The following is a 15114-nucleotide window of genomic DNA, read 5'->3' as shown; positions in this document are numbered from 1 at the left end:
ACAAATATCCAAGAAGGATTTAGAATTAAAAAGAAAGCTGATAAAGGCAACATAGCCTGCCAAAAAGAAACAGGTAATTAACATTGAAAATTATTAAGGGGGCTAATTGTGGTGAGGAGGATTTATTCTTCACAGAGAAATGCCCTATCATTCTGCTTCCTTTCACACAGCTCCCTAGAATCTTCCATAGTTTTTATTCATCCCATTTCCTTTTGTCCCTGCCCCCAGATTTTAGTAAGGTTCAATGCAGCTGCCCTCTCCCAAGGTTTGGAGAACAGAACTGTCCCCCCAGTGGATTTCCTTGGGAGATCATTTTCTCCTCCTCACTTGATGTCTGTATGAGTACTTGTGGGAAGGAGAACCAAGTCTTGTTCCAGTACAGGTAGGACTGAGGTAACTGCTAAAATACCATTCATGGGCAGCTAGGTGTTAAAGTAGATAGAGTGCTGGACCTGCCTATAGGAAGAATTGAATTCAAATCTGGCCTCAGACTCTTAAAAGCTATATGACCCTGGGCAAGTCACTTCACCCTATTTGTCTCAATTTCCTCATCTGTAAAATGAGCTGGAAAAGGAAATGGCAAATCCTTTCAGTATCTTTGCCAAGAAAACCCAAAAGAAAGCAAGGAGAGTTGACATGACTGAAACAAATTAACAACTGAAAAGTACAACTCACATTCTCTGCTTTTGTGATACTTGACATAGTCTTGTGGCTTTTGGTAGTAGGAAGAGACTATTCATTGTAATGAACACTTCACTTCCATTATTTTTGCATGATCAGCCATGTGATACCATCTTGTTTATACTAGGGAGCAACATTATCTTCAGGCAACTCATTCTATGTATTTCCTTTCCTAGATGGAGGCCACAGTGAGAATCTTTATAGAAGATGTAATAAAGTGCTTAGAATCTTTTTTTTAAATGCTGCTTTTTGAGAACAGAACTAGCACAAGTTGTAGATTATATTCTATTAAACAAGACTAACACATGTTATAGATTATATTCTGTGGTTTTGTTTTAAAGAACAAGGTCTGATTCATGATATGTCAAAAGTCACATAATGAGTTATGTCTGTTACTCCCTTTACATAGCAGAAGTGTTGCATAAATCAACTCCTGCTTAGATTTACTTTAGATTAGAATTCAGAGAAATCCAATTATAATACCCCTACTTAAACCAAAAAAATCCCCAATGTAATTTTTTGTGCAGACTCATACTTTATGTAGAGAGGCTTTCTCTAAAGCAAGACCCGTCCTTATTCAGGTGTGCTACTCTATTGTACAATTTACCTATTCTTATGAAAATTATTTATATAGAAAGGGCTATCTTTGCAGAAGGAAAAAATGAACCCAATCTCTCAGCTTTATTTAAGTGTTTTCTTTTTAATAAAAATTGCATATAACCTATATTAAGCTTTAATAAAATCAAAATGCTCTTTCCTCCTATTTTCTACTGTCTAGCCCATTGGCTAGTTTCCCAGTATCCTCTACTGGTAGTTTTAGATATACCTTCGATTGCTGCAGAATGTCAGATAAAATCATCATCCTTTGTGTACAGAAGTGATATTTCTGAGATATCATCCATGTTTGCTCTATGGTTTTATACTTGGAAATCTGATCTACTACATGCTCTGTTTGTGAAACCTACTTGTGAGTAATTTCAGTTACTGTGCTGACATAGAGATTAAGCCTACAACATCTAGTCTCATGAAAATCATGCTCTTACCAAGTTATGTGTTCTTAAGGGCTTAGTATATAAGCTATATGAAATAATACAAGTAATAAGTAAGAGTTGTCTTACACTCGAAACACAAGAACAAGATTTATATATGATTTACATTATCCAATTAAAAGATATTCAGTTGCTTATTAAAATTTGTCTTGGTCTCTAAAACAAGTATCTAATGGGTTTTGACGTCATAAAACTTATTGTTTAAAACAATGTGGCATGTAACATATTCAGATGTGCCTGATTATTGCTTGGTCAGTATTCATCATTTTGAAAGATCTTACTTTTAAAAATTTTTTATTGATAATATTGTTTACTAACTTTAAAGCATATAACTGTATAGATGTAAAATAGATATATATATGTGGTAGTTACCAGGCTATATCAATTTTTATCCAAGGGAAACACTCAGTTACATTATTTAAGTGAAGATTTCTCAGTCTATCACCATTTGATAGCACTGATTTAATTATTCAAACATATTCCTAAAGCTCAAAAGAAATCAAGGTAGAATTACTTTTGTCTTTGGATCTTAAAAATCTTTTGGTTAGTGGGTTTAGATAAAAGTTGGTTGACAGTGATAATTTCAGAAGATTTATGATATAACAGGCTTCCTTCCTCCTGTTAGAGGTATATTGAGTCATAGTTCTGTTTTGGACATGACCAATGTGGAAAGTGTTTTGCTAGACCACATGTCTTTCCATTTTCTTTTTTCTTTCTCTATCAGATCAAGGATCAAGAATAGATGAATGTAAGAGAATGCAGATCTTTACTCCGGGAGAAAAAATTAATTTTTAAAAACAGTGGTGGGTACAATTGTTTTTGTCAGTTCAATTGTATCTAATTCGGTAACACCATTTGGGTTTTTCTTGGCAAAGATAGTTGGTTTTCCATTTTCTTCAGTTCATTTTACAGACGAGGAAACAGAAGCAAAGAAGGGACAATGACGTACCCAAAATCACATAGCTAATAAGTGTCTGAGGCTAGATTTAAACTCAGGATGATGGGTCTTACTGACTCCAGGCCTGGTACTCTGTGCACTGCACCACCTGTGTACCTTTGTTTTTGTCTACTAAGCAGGAAAAGGGACAAAATATGTTTTTTGATCACTCAGTTATAGATGGCTTATGAAAAGTTTGTAAGTCTAGAGGCTTCATGGTTCTGTTTACAAGAATACATTCATCCCCATTCTTTCCCAGAAGAGATTCCTTCTTCTTCCTGTTATCCTTAATGTCATTCTTCAGACTCTGTCTCATGGGCATTGCAGAGACTCCAGGTTGTGCCAGTTTGCTTCCTGCTTCCTTGTTCAGCAACACCAGGCCAGGTACAATGCTCATTTGATTTGAGTGGGTATACATGTTACTAGGACTAGAAGAAAAATAGACAAAAATAGAGAATTATAGGATTAGGGCTCTAGTCCAGCCTTCCTTATTTTACAGATGAACAAATTGAGGCCCAAAGATTAAGGAAATTGTTCAAGCTGACCAAGATAGGGAGCAGTGGAGCCAAGAATCACACCCAAGTCCTTTGGCTCTACATCCATTGCTTTCCACTGAATCATATTGCCTCCCAGGAAATCTAGAGTCTAATTCCCAGGGTGCAGTGCAGTAGTCCTGTGCCTTTGATGTCTCTCAGCCTTCATTTCTATCTTACATATAGCAATTACTCAGGAAACACTTAGGGAATTGAATTGCCCTTCCTCATCTGTAAAAATAAAAGGCTAAGCCAGTTAATCTGTGAAGTCCTTTCTTTTGCTTTAAGAAATACTCAACTTTGGACTTTTTTTTTATCCTTTGATAAGTAGGCCTGTTCACACATCTTTGTTTCATAGAAGTGGACTTCAACAAAGTATCTCTACTTTTTCCTTTAGAGCTACTCCAAGTTTGTATCTAGGAAAGGTTTGTCAAAACCCTGGGGCCTAAATAAGCTCAGCTTATTGTTGGGAATCAAATACTGACTTTTTGTGATCTGGAGAGCAAAGTTGATAATGTGATGTTTATTTCCAGATGCATTACCACTAAAGTGGGAATTCACCTAAACTGGTCCCAAAACTAGTTCTAATGGATTTTAAAGTTTTTAGTACATTCTCGCCTCCTAATCTTATTAGTGGAAACTTCAGATTCCCAAGCAATGGTGATCTGAGTAGTCTATACAAGAAAAGATAGGCTGCCTTTCTGAAGCACTTAAGTCTGAAATCACTCTTGCCTCCTTCTAAAAAAGTCATTGTTAGGAGGAGCAAGGTAGCCCAATAATGGATAGAGCATCAAGTCTAGAGTCAGGAAGGCCTGAGTTCTAATCTGGCTTCAGACACTTACCATCTGTATGACCCAGGGCAAGTCACTTAACCTGTTTGCTTCTGTTTTTTCATCTGTAAAATGGAGACAATAGTACTTAATTTCCCAGAGCTGTTATGAGGATAAATGAAATGATAGCTGTCGGCACTTACCAAGTGCTCCATAAATGTTAACTCTTGTTATTGTTTTATTTGTTTTTCCAAACATCCTGTAGATTATAACTAAGGAAACTGTAGATAAGCCTTCCAACTCCCCTTTTAAGACTGTGCATTCAGAAGAATGGGCATGAACTCTACCCATAGATGAATATATTTGCAGCTTTTCCAAGACCTAGATGCAGAAAGGTTCTATTTCTAGTCACAAGAAAACGTGGCACAGCATAGTTTATGGATAGTAGTTTTAATCCCTAAAGTTTCCTGGATATGTGGAAAAGAGGACAACATGTATAGGTACTGCAGTGGAAATAAAGAATTCTAACATGTTGTTTCATGTCCACCTACCTAAAAAAACTCACAAATTATTTTCTTTTTCTTTTCTTTTTTTTTAACTTTCTAAATTCAGCAGGAGACCAGCCTGGCATGCTCTGTAGTTTTAAAATCTCCACTGCCTGGTCTTGTGCATGGTGCCTGAATCCCCAGGCTAATAGTTGCTTCAGTACAGGTGAGCTCTGACCTGTTCCTTATAACCTACAAGAAGGGAATAGATGGCTGAATCTCTCCCCATCCTCACCTTTCACCTGCATGGACTTGTGGATCACTTGTGTGTGTCCTTTAGGCTTGTCCAGAAGGGTCCTTGTAACCAATGCAGTGACTGGTCATCGGCAGACATTTGGGACCAACAGTGATGTTCTGGCACAACAGTTTGCCACCCAGGTTGGTTGAGACTGAAAAATTCTAATCAAGTGCAGATTGAAGTTTATTTTTTCTTTTCCTTTTTTAAAAATTACTATTATTCATATTAGTAGTGGGTTTTGATTTTCTTTCTCATTGGATGGGGTGAGGGAGGGTGAGAATTGAGAACTGATAATTAGTTTAAAGAAAAGATAAGGTCTAATCAAGAAGTTCAGGTGGTTCTTAGCTAAAACTCAGGAAAGATGGGCATGTCCTCTACCACTACTCCCCATTTTATAGGGAATTCTAAAATAATTCAAACATTAGTAGATTAACTTTTCAAAAGATGTCCAAATGTAATCAGATCTGCCTTAATGGTGGTATAACATCAATTGGCTAAGTGTGGCTTTCAGTGAATTCTTGTTTTTAATTAGACCGAGTAGATACATAGATTGTCTAGCAACACAAATAATTGAGAAAACTTGTAAATAAATAACATTAATAAACCACTTAAGTTTATACATTTTTAAGATTAGAAGTCATCATTCATGGTCTTGACTTATTTTTGACCTCTGTCTATAAATGGTGTCATTACTATACAATGGAAATACTTCTGAGATTCATCTGTACTACTTTGAGAGGAAAAAGTGAATAGAGTATATGGGACCAGATCTAGTTTGGGAAATTTGTTCTTTTCCTCTTGAGATTGCCAGTATGCTACATGAATGTAAAGACTTCTGGCTTTCTTTGGAGTGACCTCTAGTCTTAATCAATGCCCCTCATTTTAGGAATCTAATCAGTCAATGCAAAAATTCTGCATGTGTGTGTACGTGCATGTGTGCACAAATGTGCAAGGAGGCACACACAGTCCCTACCTTTCACCCTGAATTTGTGAATATCAAAGCATGAGGATTGGATGGCGGGGATTCATTGACTAGCAGGCACTAGCTGTTAATGTGATGGCTCAGCATAGACATGCCTTCCCTCTCTGCATAGACCCCTCTACTGTTCAATGGCTGCCGCTCTGGAGAGGTCTTTGCCATCGATCTGCGTCAACGAAGTCGTAAAGGCCAGGGCTGGAAAGCTGCCCGCTTATTCCATGATTCAGCTGTGACATCTGTACGGGTTCTACAAGATGAGCAGCGCCTCATAGCTGCAGATATGTCTGGGAAGGTACAGAAGCAAAGCTGACTTTTCTCAAACTTCTGCTGGATGATTATTAAATCTTGAGAGACCCATATAGAGGGGCTTTACCAGAAATGCCTTCCCCCAAAGACAACAGTTGATAATGCCTGGCATTTCTATATTTTGCAAAGCACTTTCTTACTGCCACCTTGTGAAATATTTTACTGATGAGGCATATGAAGCCAAAGTTCAGTGACTTCCCCCGGGGTCACGTAGTTTTGTATCTAACACCCAAAATGGAGCCTAGTCAGACCCAGGGTTAGTAGGTAGCTACCTTATTTCCATCTTTAGACTCGGTATAGATTGCTTGTGATGGAGAAAGAAGGAGATCCATTAGAAAGCTCTCAATATAGTAGATTTCTTAGGAAGTGGGAGAGATTCAGTAAGCTGAGTTTTAGGGACCTGGCTTTGCTCCTCCACCCCAGACAGAGATGAGCATGACTATGTTTCCTAGGGCTTAAAAGAGAATGATGGGAGAAAGGGAAGGGGAAGGGTCCTAGAGATGGGAGAATGGGAATTGGCAGGCCCTGACTACTTTAACACTGACTCTGCCTTGTCCAGTATGAATGTGGTTTTTTGTTTTACTCTCAAAGTAAGCTCAGTCTGATTGTAGCTTCTAGTTCTTTGTTTCACTAATATTCCTGGTAAAGTGGGCAGTTCCTTATGACTTTGCTTTTATGACCTTAACTCATAGATCAAGCTATGGGACCTGAGAGCAAATAAGTGTGTGAAACATTATGAAGGTCATAACAATGAATATGCCTACCTGCCGCTGCATATACATGAGGAAGAAGGACTTCTGATAGCAGGTATGTGGGAAAGACACATTTCTGTACAGGGAGTCAATTGAAAGTAGGTAGACCTGCCCTCCAACTTTAAGTGGAGTTTATGACATAAGATTCCATTGTATTGTTATTATTTCTCATCTAGTCTCCACTGGTTAGTTGTAGACAACATGTCATTAATGAGCCAAAGGCCATTCATTGATTAGGGTACATAAACTTGACCAAAACAAACTGGAGGAAAAGTAGTGATAGGCATTATTACTTTTTAGTAATGAAGAAAATAATTGAAAGTTAGTGAAGATTTTGTGCATACATAATTGTACAAAATAGGTAGCAACATGGAATGGGTAAAAACAAGACTAAAGTTGGCAGACTTGGATTTGCTATCGGCTGAACTCAAGAATATTACCCACATTTACTGTGGGATTCACTACATTCCCCTTCCCACCCCAAATACTACTTGCTCCCTTTATGCATAGCTACCAAAAGATATTTTGAAAAGTTTAATAATTTATTGTACACTGTATTCTCTTTTTAATATGATTTTCATGTGTCCATGTATACAAAAGCCAAATTTGGGGCTGTAACCTATTATGATACAGTAAACTAGTACCATGTTTATCTTCCAAATGTATTTCCTCTGAATACTTCCAAATAATGCTCATTTTAACATGTCCAGTTTTTCTATAGTTGCCTAACAGATATAACATATGCCTCAAGAACTGAGAGTCCTGGAGACAAACATAAACTGAGCCTTTGTATGGAACAAGGCTTCAGGGAGAATTAACTAGTTTGCTTTCCACTGCTGCATGTTAATCTCTTAATTACATATTCAAAATTTTCCATTTTGTTTGTTCATTTTCTAAGTCCAAGAAATGAAACTGACCTAGCCTTCAAATCTTTTTCCTCCCAAGGCAATAGGGGTCAAGTGATTTGCCCAAGGTCACACAGCCAGAAAGTGTTAAGTGTCTGAGGTCAAATTTGAACTCGGGTCCTTCTGACTTCAGGGCTGGTGCTCTATCCATTGTGCTATCTAGCTGCCTCTAGTATTCAAATCTTGAAGAAGAATTGTAAAGAGGATAAAAGAGGAAAGTCCAGGGAGTTACTGATGTGAACTCCTTTCCACTCATACGCTGATTCTATACCTTCTCTTTCCTGAGATTACTAAAACTCTTGGCTCAAAAGAAAGATAGCAGGTCTAAGCAACTCAGAAAAGGCTAATATTCTTTTATTAGCTTCCCAAGCTTCTCAAAGTTTCATGAACCGCAGGGTGTCCAGAGACACATGTATGTTATCACTCTTGACTACCTCACAATATACTTATGTTAGGATATTGTTTAGAAATCATTATAATGTTTTTGTATTATTTACCAAGGTTATTTACACTTTTTCATATGTACATGCTAGTCCTAAAAAATCTTAAAAGAGTACACCTGCTCAGCATCTCATCATTAACCAACCCTGTTTTTTTTGTTTTGTTTTGTTTTTTTTTAAGTGGGACAGGACTGCTATACAAGGATATGGAGTCTTTGTGATACCCATCTGCTCAGAACCATCCCTTCCCCATATCCTTGCTCCAAGGAAGACATCCCCAGTGTGGTTTTCTCTTCCCATCTTGGAGGCCTCCGTGGAATTCCAGGATTGCTCTTGGCTGTTCGACAGGATCTCTACTGTTTTTCCTATAATTGAGATCACACAAGAACAGAAAAAGAAACCCAATAGATACCAACTTGACAGAGTGGAAATCTAACCAAGTATATTAAACACAGACTCACTACTAGGTGTGATGGTATTGACGTCGCCATCTTTGCTAGGAGATGAGTTCTTTCAACCTATTTTTTTCTTCTTACCTTCTTGGGTTCAGGGTTATGTCTTGCATTATGTGGGAAAGCTGCAGATGTATTATCTAATTCCTCATTGGGCTCAAGGAGTGTGCAAATCCTTTTCATAAAAGGTGCCCATTTCCCTTCTCTTGGAAGATTTTTTTTTTTAAGTTCAAGACTTTCCCCACACTGAAAGGATTGAGAGAGTTGGGTTTGACTAAAAATCTTTGCTTAAACCAAATGAATGAGTTAGAAATTAATCTGTGTCTGGGTCCCAAGTTATGTGTACTTGTCTTTTTAAGACAACCACTATGATATTTCTACAGACATTTTTAAGTAAACAAGACTTGAAGAGAATCAAAGACAGTTCTCTAATAGTCTCTAAAAATTAGGATATGGCATGATGGAATGGGTAGTAGTTTAGCCTTCTTGATTATACAGCATATAAGTCTCTGGGATATTTGTTCTGGTAGCTTTCACAAGCATCAAAAAGAACTTTTTAAATTATGATGACTGACTTTAAAAGTTTTCTTCCTTTGTTAACTGAGCAATAAGTATAGTGACATGTAACTATTTACAGTGGTTAAAATAGATGGAAGTATTTTTAAGACAGCAAGTTTCATAAATTTTTGCTAGATGAAATAAAAATATATTTTTACCATTATGTAGTATGATGTCTTTTGTTGCTTAAATGCTTAAACAGATTGGACTGACATTAACCCAGTTAAAATATTGAGTTCTGACATCACTAAAATTTAATGGTCATAAAGACAAATTTAAGAGACCTGTATGATATTTTGCTCTATATGACTAATACTATTAGCCAATAATAACTTCCTAGTTCGGGGAAAAACAATCAGACTTTAATAGTACCTAATATAGGGTGGGAAGCCACCATTTTGCTAGGCTTGAATCCAGATAAGTAAGCTTAATTCAGTACTTTCCTAATCCTTTTCACTCCCACATTACCACTTTACCACTACTACTATCCCCAACACAACCTGATAGTTCACTCACAAGTTTGTCTATTGAACCACTCTCTAATTGAAGGATTAAGTTTGACTAAACTCATATAGATGGTCCTATAAACTTAGTTTTTAAAGCTGGAAAGGGTCATGAGAGTATTGTTTAGATAAGCAGATAGGTAAAGAATCCTACTGTGCAGTGGGAAGAAATGCTCAAGTTCTCTCTGCTTGCCACTTTTAAGTTGGGGGGGAAAAGGGAGTGCCTTTTTATAACACTCCCTGCTGAAACATTCAGGGTTGATTTTTTTTTTTTTTTTTTTTTTTTTTTTTTTTTTTTGTGAGGTTTTTGGAGGAGGAGAGGGGAGAAAATATGGTTCTAGCCTCTGAGGGGCTAATAACTTATGTGGTCCTCAGATCACATCTCTAAAGCCTCAGTTTCCTCATTCATCATCTAAAGTAAGAATATTAAATGGCTTCTAAGATACCTTCTGGGTCTATAATGGATAAAATAAGTGGCTTTGCAAAGCCTGTGTGCATAGGTGGTGGTTTTACTGATGCCTTTTTTTAATAGCCCAGTAATTTTCTGGAGTACCTACATGGATAGACTTTCAAGCCTGGATTAATCTTCAAGAGTTCAAATCTAATCTTAGACACTTAATAGTTGTGTGGTAGCTGAATAAGTCACTTAACTATTTGCCTCAGTTTCCTCATCTGCAAAGGGAGCTGGAGAAGGAAATGGCAAACCCTTTTGTTATCTTTGCCAAATATGATCACAAAGAGTCAGACACAACTGAAAAATAACTAAGTGACAAATTTTCTACTATCAGTCTACTCCATCTTGAATCCTCCCTTCCCTGGGACAAAGAAAATTCAGGAAAAATAACCCAAACAGAGTTAATAGTGTGTATGCTAGTATTCTAGTAGTACTCCATCTTTGCTGTGAGAGATATGTTTCATTATCACTTCACAATCTTCATTTGATTTTTTTCTTATTATTTAGAATTTGACTTCTTTTAAATGATATTTTGTAGTTATCACAATTCTGTTGTTTATGCTTATTTCAGTCTGCACTGGTTCATATAAATCTTGCCATATTTCTCTGAATTCTTCATATTTGTCGTTTTTTTAAAACTTTTTTTGCTGAGGCAATTGGGGTTAAGTGACTTGCCCAGGGTCATACTGCTAGGACATATTAAGTGTCTGAGGCCAGATTTGAACTCAAGTCCTCCTGACTTCAGGGCTGGTGCTCTAGCCATTGGGCTACCTAGCTGCCCAGCATTTCTTTCTGCATAGTAACATTCCATTATGTTCATGAAGCCATTCTCTAACTGGTCAGAGACCACTTTGTTTCTACCTCTATTACCTTAAAGGTTGCTGCTAGGAATATTTTGGTACATTGGAACTTTGTTTGCCTTTGACTTCCCTAAGGCAGAAGATGACTCATAGGAGGACCACTCACTACTGGACAAAAATTGCTAGTAAAACTAAAGAGCAGTGTAGCATAAATTTAGACTGATATCAATACAAATATACAAAGATAAGGTCCAAATAGATTCATGACTTAGATATGAAATGGGAGAGAATAAGTATTTATTGTGTGCCTATTAGGTGCCAAACACTGGGATTATATAAACAGTATTCTTTTATAGATATCTTTATCTTCACAACAATCCTGTGAAGTACGTGCTATTTTTACCCTCATTTTGCAATTGCAGCAGGTAAGTGATTTTTCCAGGTTCATACAGCTAACTAATTACTAATTATGCTTGGTTCCATATTTGAATTCAGGTCTCCCCACATCCAAACCCATTACTCTTTCCACTGTGCCATCTAATTGGAGTTTGAGATCATAATAGAAGATGACATAAATTAGGAGAGCAAGAACAGCAAGAGATACAAAGAGAAATGCCATTCCAAACAAATGTTGAGAGTATAAAGTATTTGGGAATCCATCTACCAAAGAATAGTCAGGAATTATATGAGAAAAATTACAAAACAATTGCCACAAAAATAAAGTCAGATTTAAATAATTGGAAAGACATTCAGTGCTCTTGGATAGGTAGAGTGAATATAATAAAGATGACAATACTCCCCCAAACTAATCTATTTATTTAGTGCTATACCAATCAGACTGCCAAAAAACTATTTCAATGACCTAGAAAAAATAACCACAAAATTCATATGGCAGAATAAAAGGTCGAGAATTGCAAGGGAACTAATGAAAAAAAAAGTCAGAGGAAGGTGGTCTAAGTGTACCTGATCTAAAGCTATATTATATAGCAGCAATCACCAAAACCATTTGTTATTGGCTAAGAAATAGACCAGTCGATCAGTGGAACAGATTAGATACAAAGGACAAAAAAGGGTACATCTATAGCAACCTAATCTTTGACAAACCCAAAGATACCAACATTAGGGATAAAAATTCATTATTCGGAAAAAACTGTTGGGAAAACTGGAAATTAGTATGCCAGAAATTAGATATGGATCCACACTTAACCCCATATACCAAGATAAGATCAAAATGGGTCCATGATTTAGGCATAAAGAGGGAGATAATAATAGATTAGAGGAACAGAGGATAATCTACCTCTCAGACCTGTGGAAGAGGAAGGAATTTATGACCAGAGGAGAACTAGAGATCATTATTGATCACAAAATAGAAGATTTTGATTACATCAAACTAAAAAGTTTCTGTACAAACAATACTAATGCAAACAAGATTAGAAGGGAAGTAACAAATTGGGAAAACATTTTTAAAAGTAAAGGTTCTGACAAAGGTCTCATTTCCAAAATATATAGAGAACTGACCCTGATTTATAAGAAATCAAACCATTCCCAATTGATAAATGGTCAAAGGATATGAACAGACAATTCTCAGATGATGAAATTGAAACTATTTCCACTCATATGAAAGAGTGTTCCAAATCACTACTGATCAGAGAAATGCAAATTAAGACAACTCTGAGATACCACTACACACCTGTCAGATTGGCTAAGATGACAGGAACAAATAATGATGAATGTTGGAGGGGATGTGGGAAAACTGGGACACTAATACATTGTTGGTGGAGTTGTGAAAGAATCCAGCCATTCTGGAGAGCAATTTGGAACTATGCCCAAAAAGTTGTCAAACTGTGCATACCCTTTGACCCAGCATTGCTGCTATTGGGATTATATCCCAAAGAAATACTGAGGAGGGGAAAGGGACCTGTATGTGCCAAAATGTTTGTGGCAGCTCTTTTTGTTGTAGCTAGAAACTGAAAGAAGAATGGCTGTCCATCAATTAGAGAATGGTTGGGTAAATTATGGTATATGAAGGCTATGGAATATTATTGCTCTGTAAGAAATGACCAGCAGGAGGAATACAGAGAGGCTTGGAGAGACATCAACTGTTGCTGAGTGAAATGAGCAGAACCAGAAGATCACTATACACTTCAACAACAATACTGTATGAGGATGTATTCTGATGGAAGTGGAAATCTTCAATATAAAGAAGATCCAACTCACTTCCAGTTGACCAATGATGGACAGAAACAACTACACCCAGAGAAGGAACACTGGGAAGTGAATGTAAATTGTTAGCACTAATGTCTGTCTGCCCAGGTTACATGTACCTTCGGAATCTAATGCTTATTGTGCAACAAGAAAATGGTATTTACACACATGTATTGTACCTAGGTTATATTGTAACACATGTAAAATGTATGGGATTACCTGTCATCAGGGGGAGGGAGTAGAGGGGGGGGGGATAATTTGGAAAAATGAATACAAGGGATAATATTATAAAAAAAAATTACTCGTGCATATATACTGTGGGAAAAAAAATTCTAAATAAAAAAATAAATAAATAAATTAGGAGAGCAAGGAAGAAAATACTTTTCACATCCATGATCAAACAAGGGATATAGAAAATCACAGAAGATAAAAAGGGCAGTTTTAGCTATATCTTATTTATAAAGGGTTTTGCATAAAACAAATGTAGTTAACAGAGTAAACAGTTAACTAGAGGAGAAAATCTTTGCACCAGTTTCTGATAAAAGTCTCATTTCCAAGCTATAAAATTTATGTGAAAACCATTCCCCTAAAAGAAAGTCAAAGGACATATGAATAGTTTTCAAGGAAGAAATCCAAGTTATCAACCACCATGAAAAAATGTCTAAAATAACATGTCTGTCTCACACTCAACACCTTTGTTTTTATCAGCAAAGTTGACCAAAAAGGGAAATGACAAACACTGGAGAGGCTTCCAGAGAAGAGACACATAAATGAACCATTAGTGCATCTGTGAAGTGGTCCAGTTCTAGAAAGTCACTAAACTATAAATATCCTTTGATTCAATGATGACAGGTCTATACCCTAACATAATAAAAAAGGAGAAAATCCATATGTACTAAAATATCACAACTTTTTTGTAAAAGGGCTGGAAATTTAAGAGGATTGGATCTATTAATTGGTAAAGAGCTGAATCAATTACTGTAAATGAATATAATGGGGTATTTTTTTTCAGCATAAGAAATTATATTCCAAAATCACAGATTGACCAGGGACCTCAGGGACTCATTGAATTAACCCATACTTGTGGAGAAATTCCTCAATATCTGAAAGTGGTAGTTTATCTTTTTTCCTGAAGATCCCCAATATGTATTTTTGGGGGGAGAGGGTTGGTGTGATAACGAGGGGTAAAAAAGGGGAGACATCTCATTATAGTTAGTAGAATGTCTGGAATATATTAAGTACAGTATAAGTTTTAACTTATTATTAGGATTTTTTCCCTTGGCAACAAAAAGATATGTCGCTCCGAAAAAATAAAGGAAATTATAAATGTGACAATTTCAGAAAAACTTAGTGAAGTTGTCACATCTAGACAAATAACTTACATAATTACAAATTGAAATCCAAAATACAACAATGTACCTCTCTATTGCCTTTATAACATTGTTCCCAAAATTTTGTATTCTTTGCCAAAATGCATGAGATAAAACCTCAATGTTGTTTTAATTTAGATTTTTCTTACTTCTAAGATTTGGACATCTTTTGTTTGTACATCTTTTGAAAACTGTCTGCATTGGACTGAATTGGATGGCTAAACTGCACAAATTACAAACTTCTGTATGGGAAGTTTGCAGCAAGATCATGTGCATATCATCTTGTAAAACAACTTCAAAAAGTATGGGAACATAATTATTTTTACTTTTTTTTTTTTTTTTTTTTTTTTTTTGTGCTATCACTTGGTTGACAGTAGTTACTTGTTTTTGTCAATGAGAGTGTTGCTCATTTGTGAGCTTCCATTAACTCAAAATGAAATGGTTAAAAATACTTATCCCACACCTTTTTAACAACTCATTAAAAAAAAAACCCTCTAACTTTTGAGATAATTAACACTAATTTAAATTGTTTACCATGCTGTTTTAAGAACACTATTTAAAAGCAAAATAAATAGTTTACTTTTAAAAAAAAGAACAACTTTTTTTCAACACACATACAATGAGAAATGACTCGATG

At 36.1% G+C, this 15114-nt stretch overlaps 1 protein-coding gene across 3 annotated transcripts in view; it reads left to right on the top strand.

The window, feature by feature from the left end:
* DCAF4 (DDB1 and CUL4 associated factor 4) overlaps positions 1-9305 on the top strand; it is a 31876-nt gene extending 22571 nt beyond the window's left edge. For 2 of the 3 annotated variants that reach the window (XM_074290113.1, XM_074290112.1), the window contains exons 9-14: positions 2972-3051; positions 4583-4681; positions 4796-4893; positions 5848-6024; positions 6731-6845; positions 8317-9305. In XM_074290113.1, coding sequence (XP_074146214.1) covers positions 2972-3051; positions 4583-4681; positions 4796-4893; positions 5848-6024; positions 6731-6845; positions 8317-8510 — 763 coding nt within the window. In that variant the 3' untranslated portion in view covers positions 8511-9305. The remainder of the gene's footprint in view (positions 1-2971; positions 3052-4582; positions 4682-4795; positions 4894-5847; positions 6025-6730; positions 6846-8316) is intronic. The other variant, XM_074290114.1, reaches the window with a different exon arrangement.
* Positions 9306-15114: the final 5809 nt, after the last annotated feature.

The sequence above is a fragment of the Sminthopsis crassicaudata genome, chromosome 2 (genome assembly GCF_048593235.1).
Source record: "Sminthopsis crassicaudata isolate SCR6 chromosome 2, ASM4859323v1, whole genome shotgun sequence".
Lineage (NCBI taxonomy): Eukaryota > Metazoa > Chordata > Mammalia > Dasyuromorphia > Dasyuridae > Sminthopsis > Sminthopsis crassicaudata.
The sequence above is the reverse complement of the archived record's forward strand: the minus strand, read 5'-3'. Positions and strand labels throughout refer to the sequence as shown.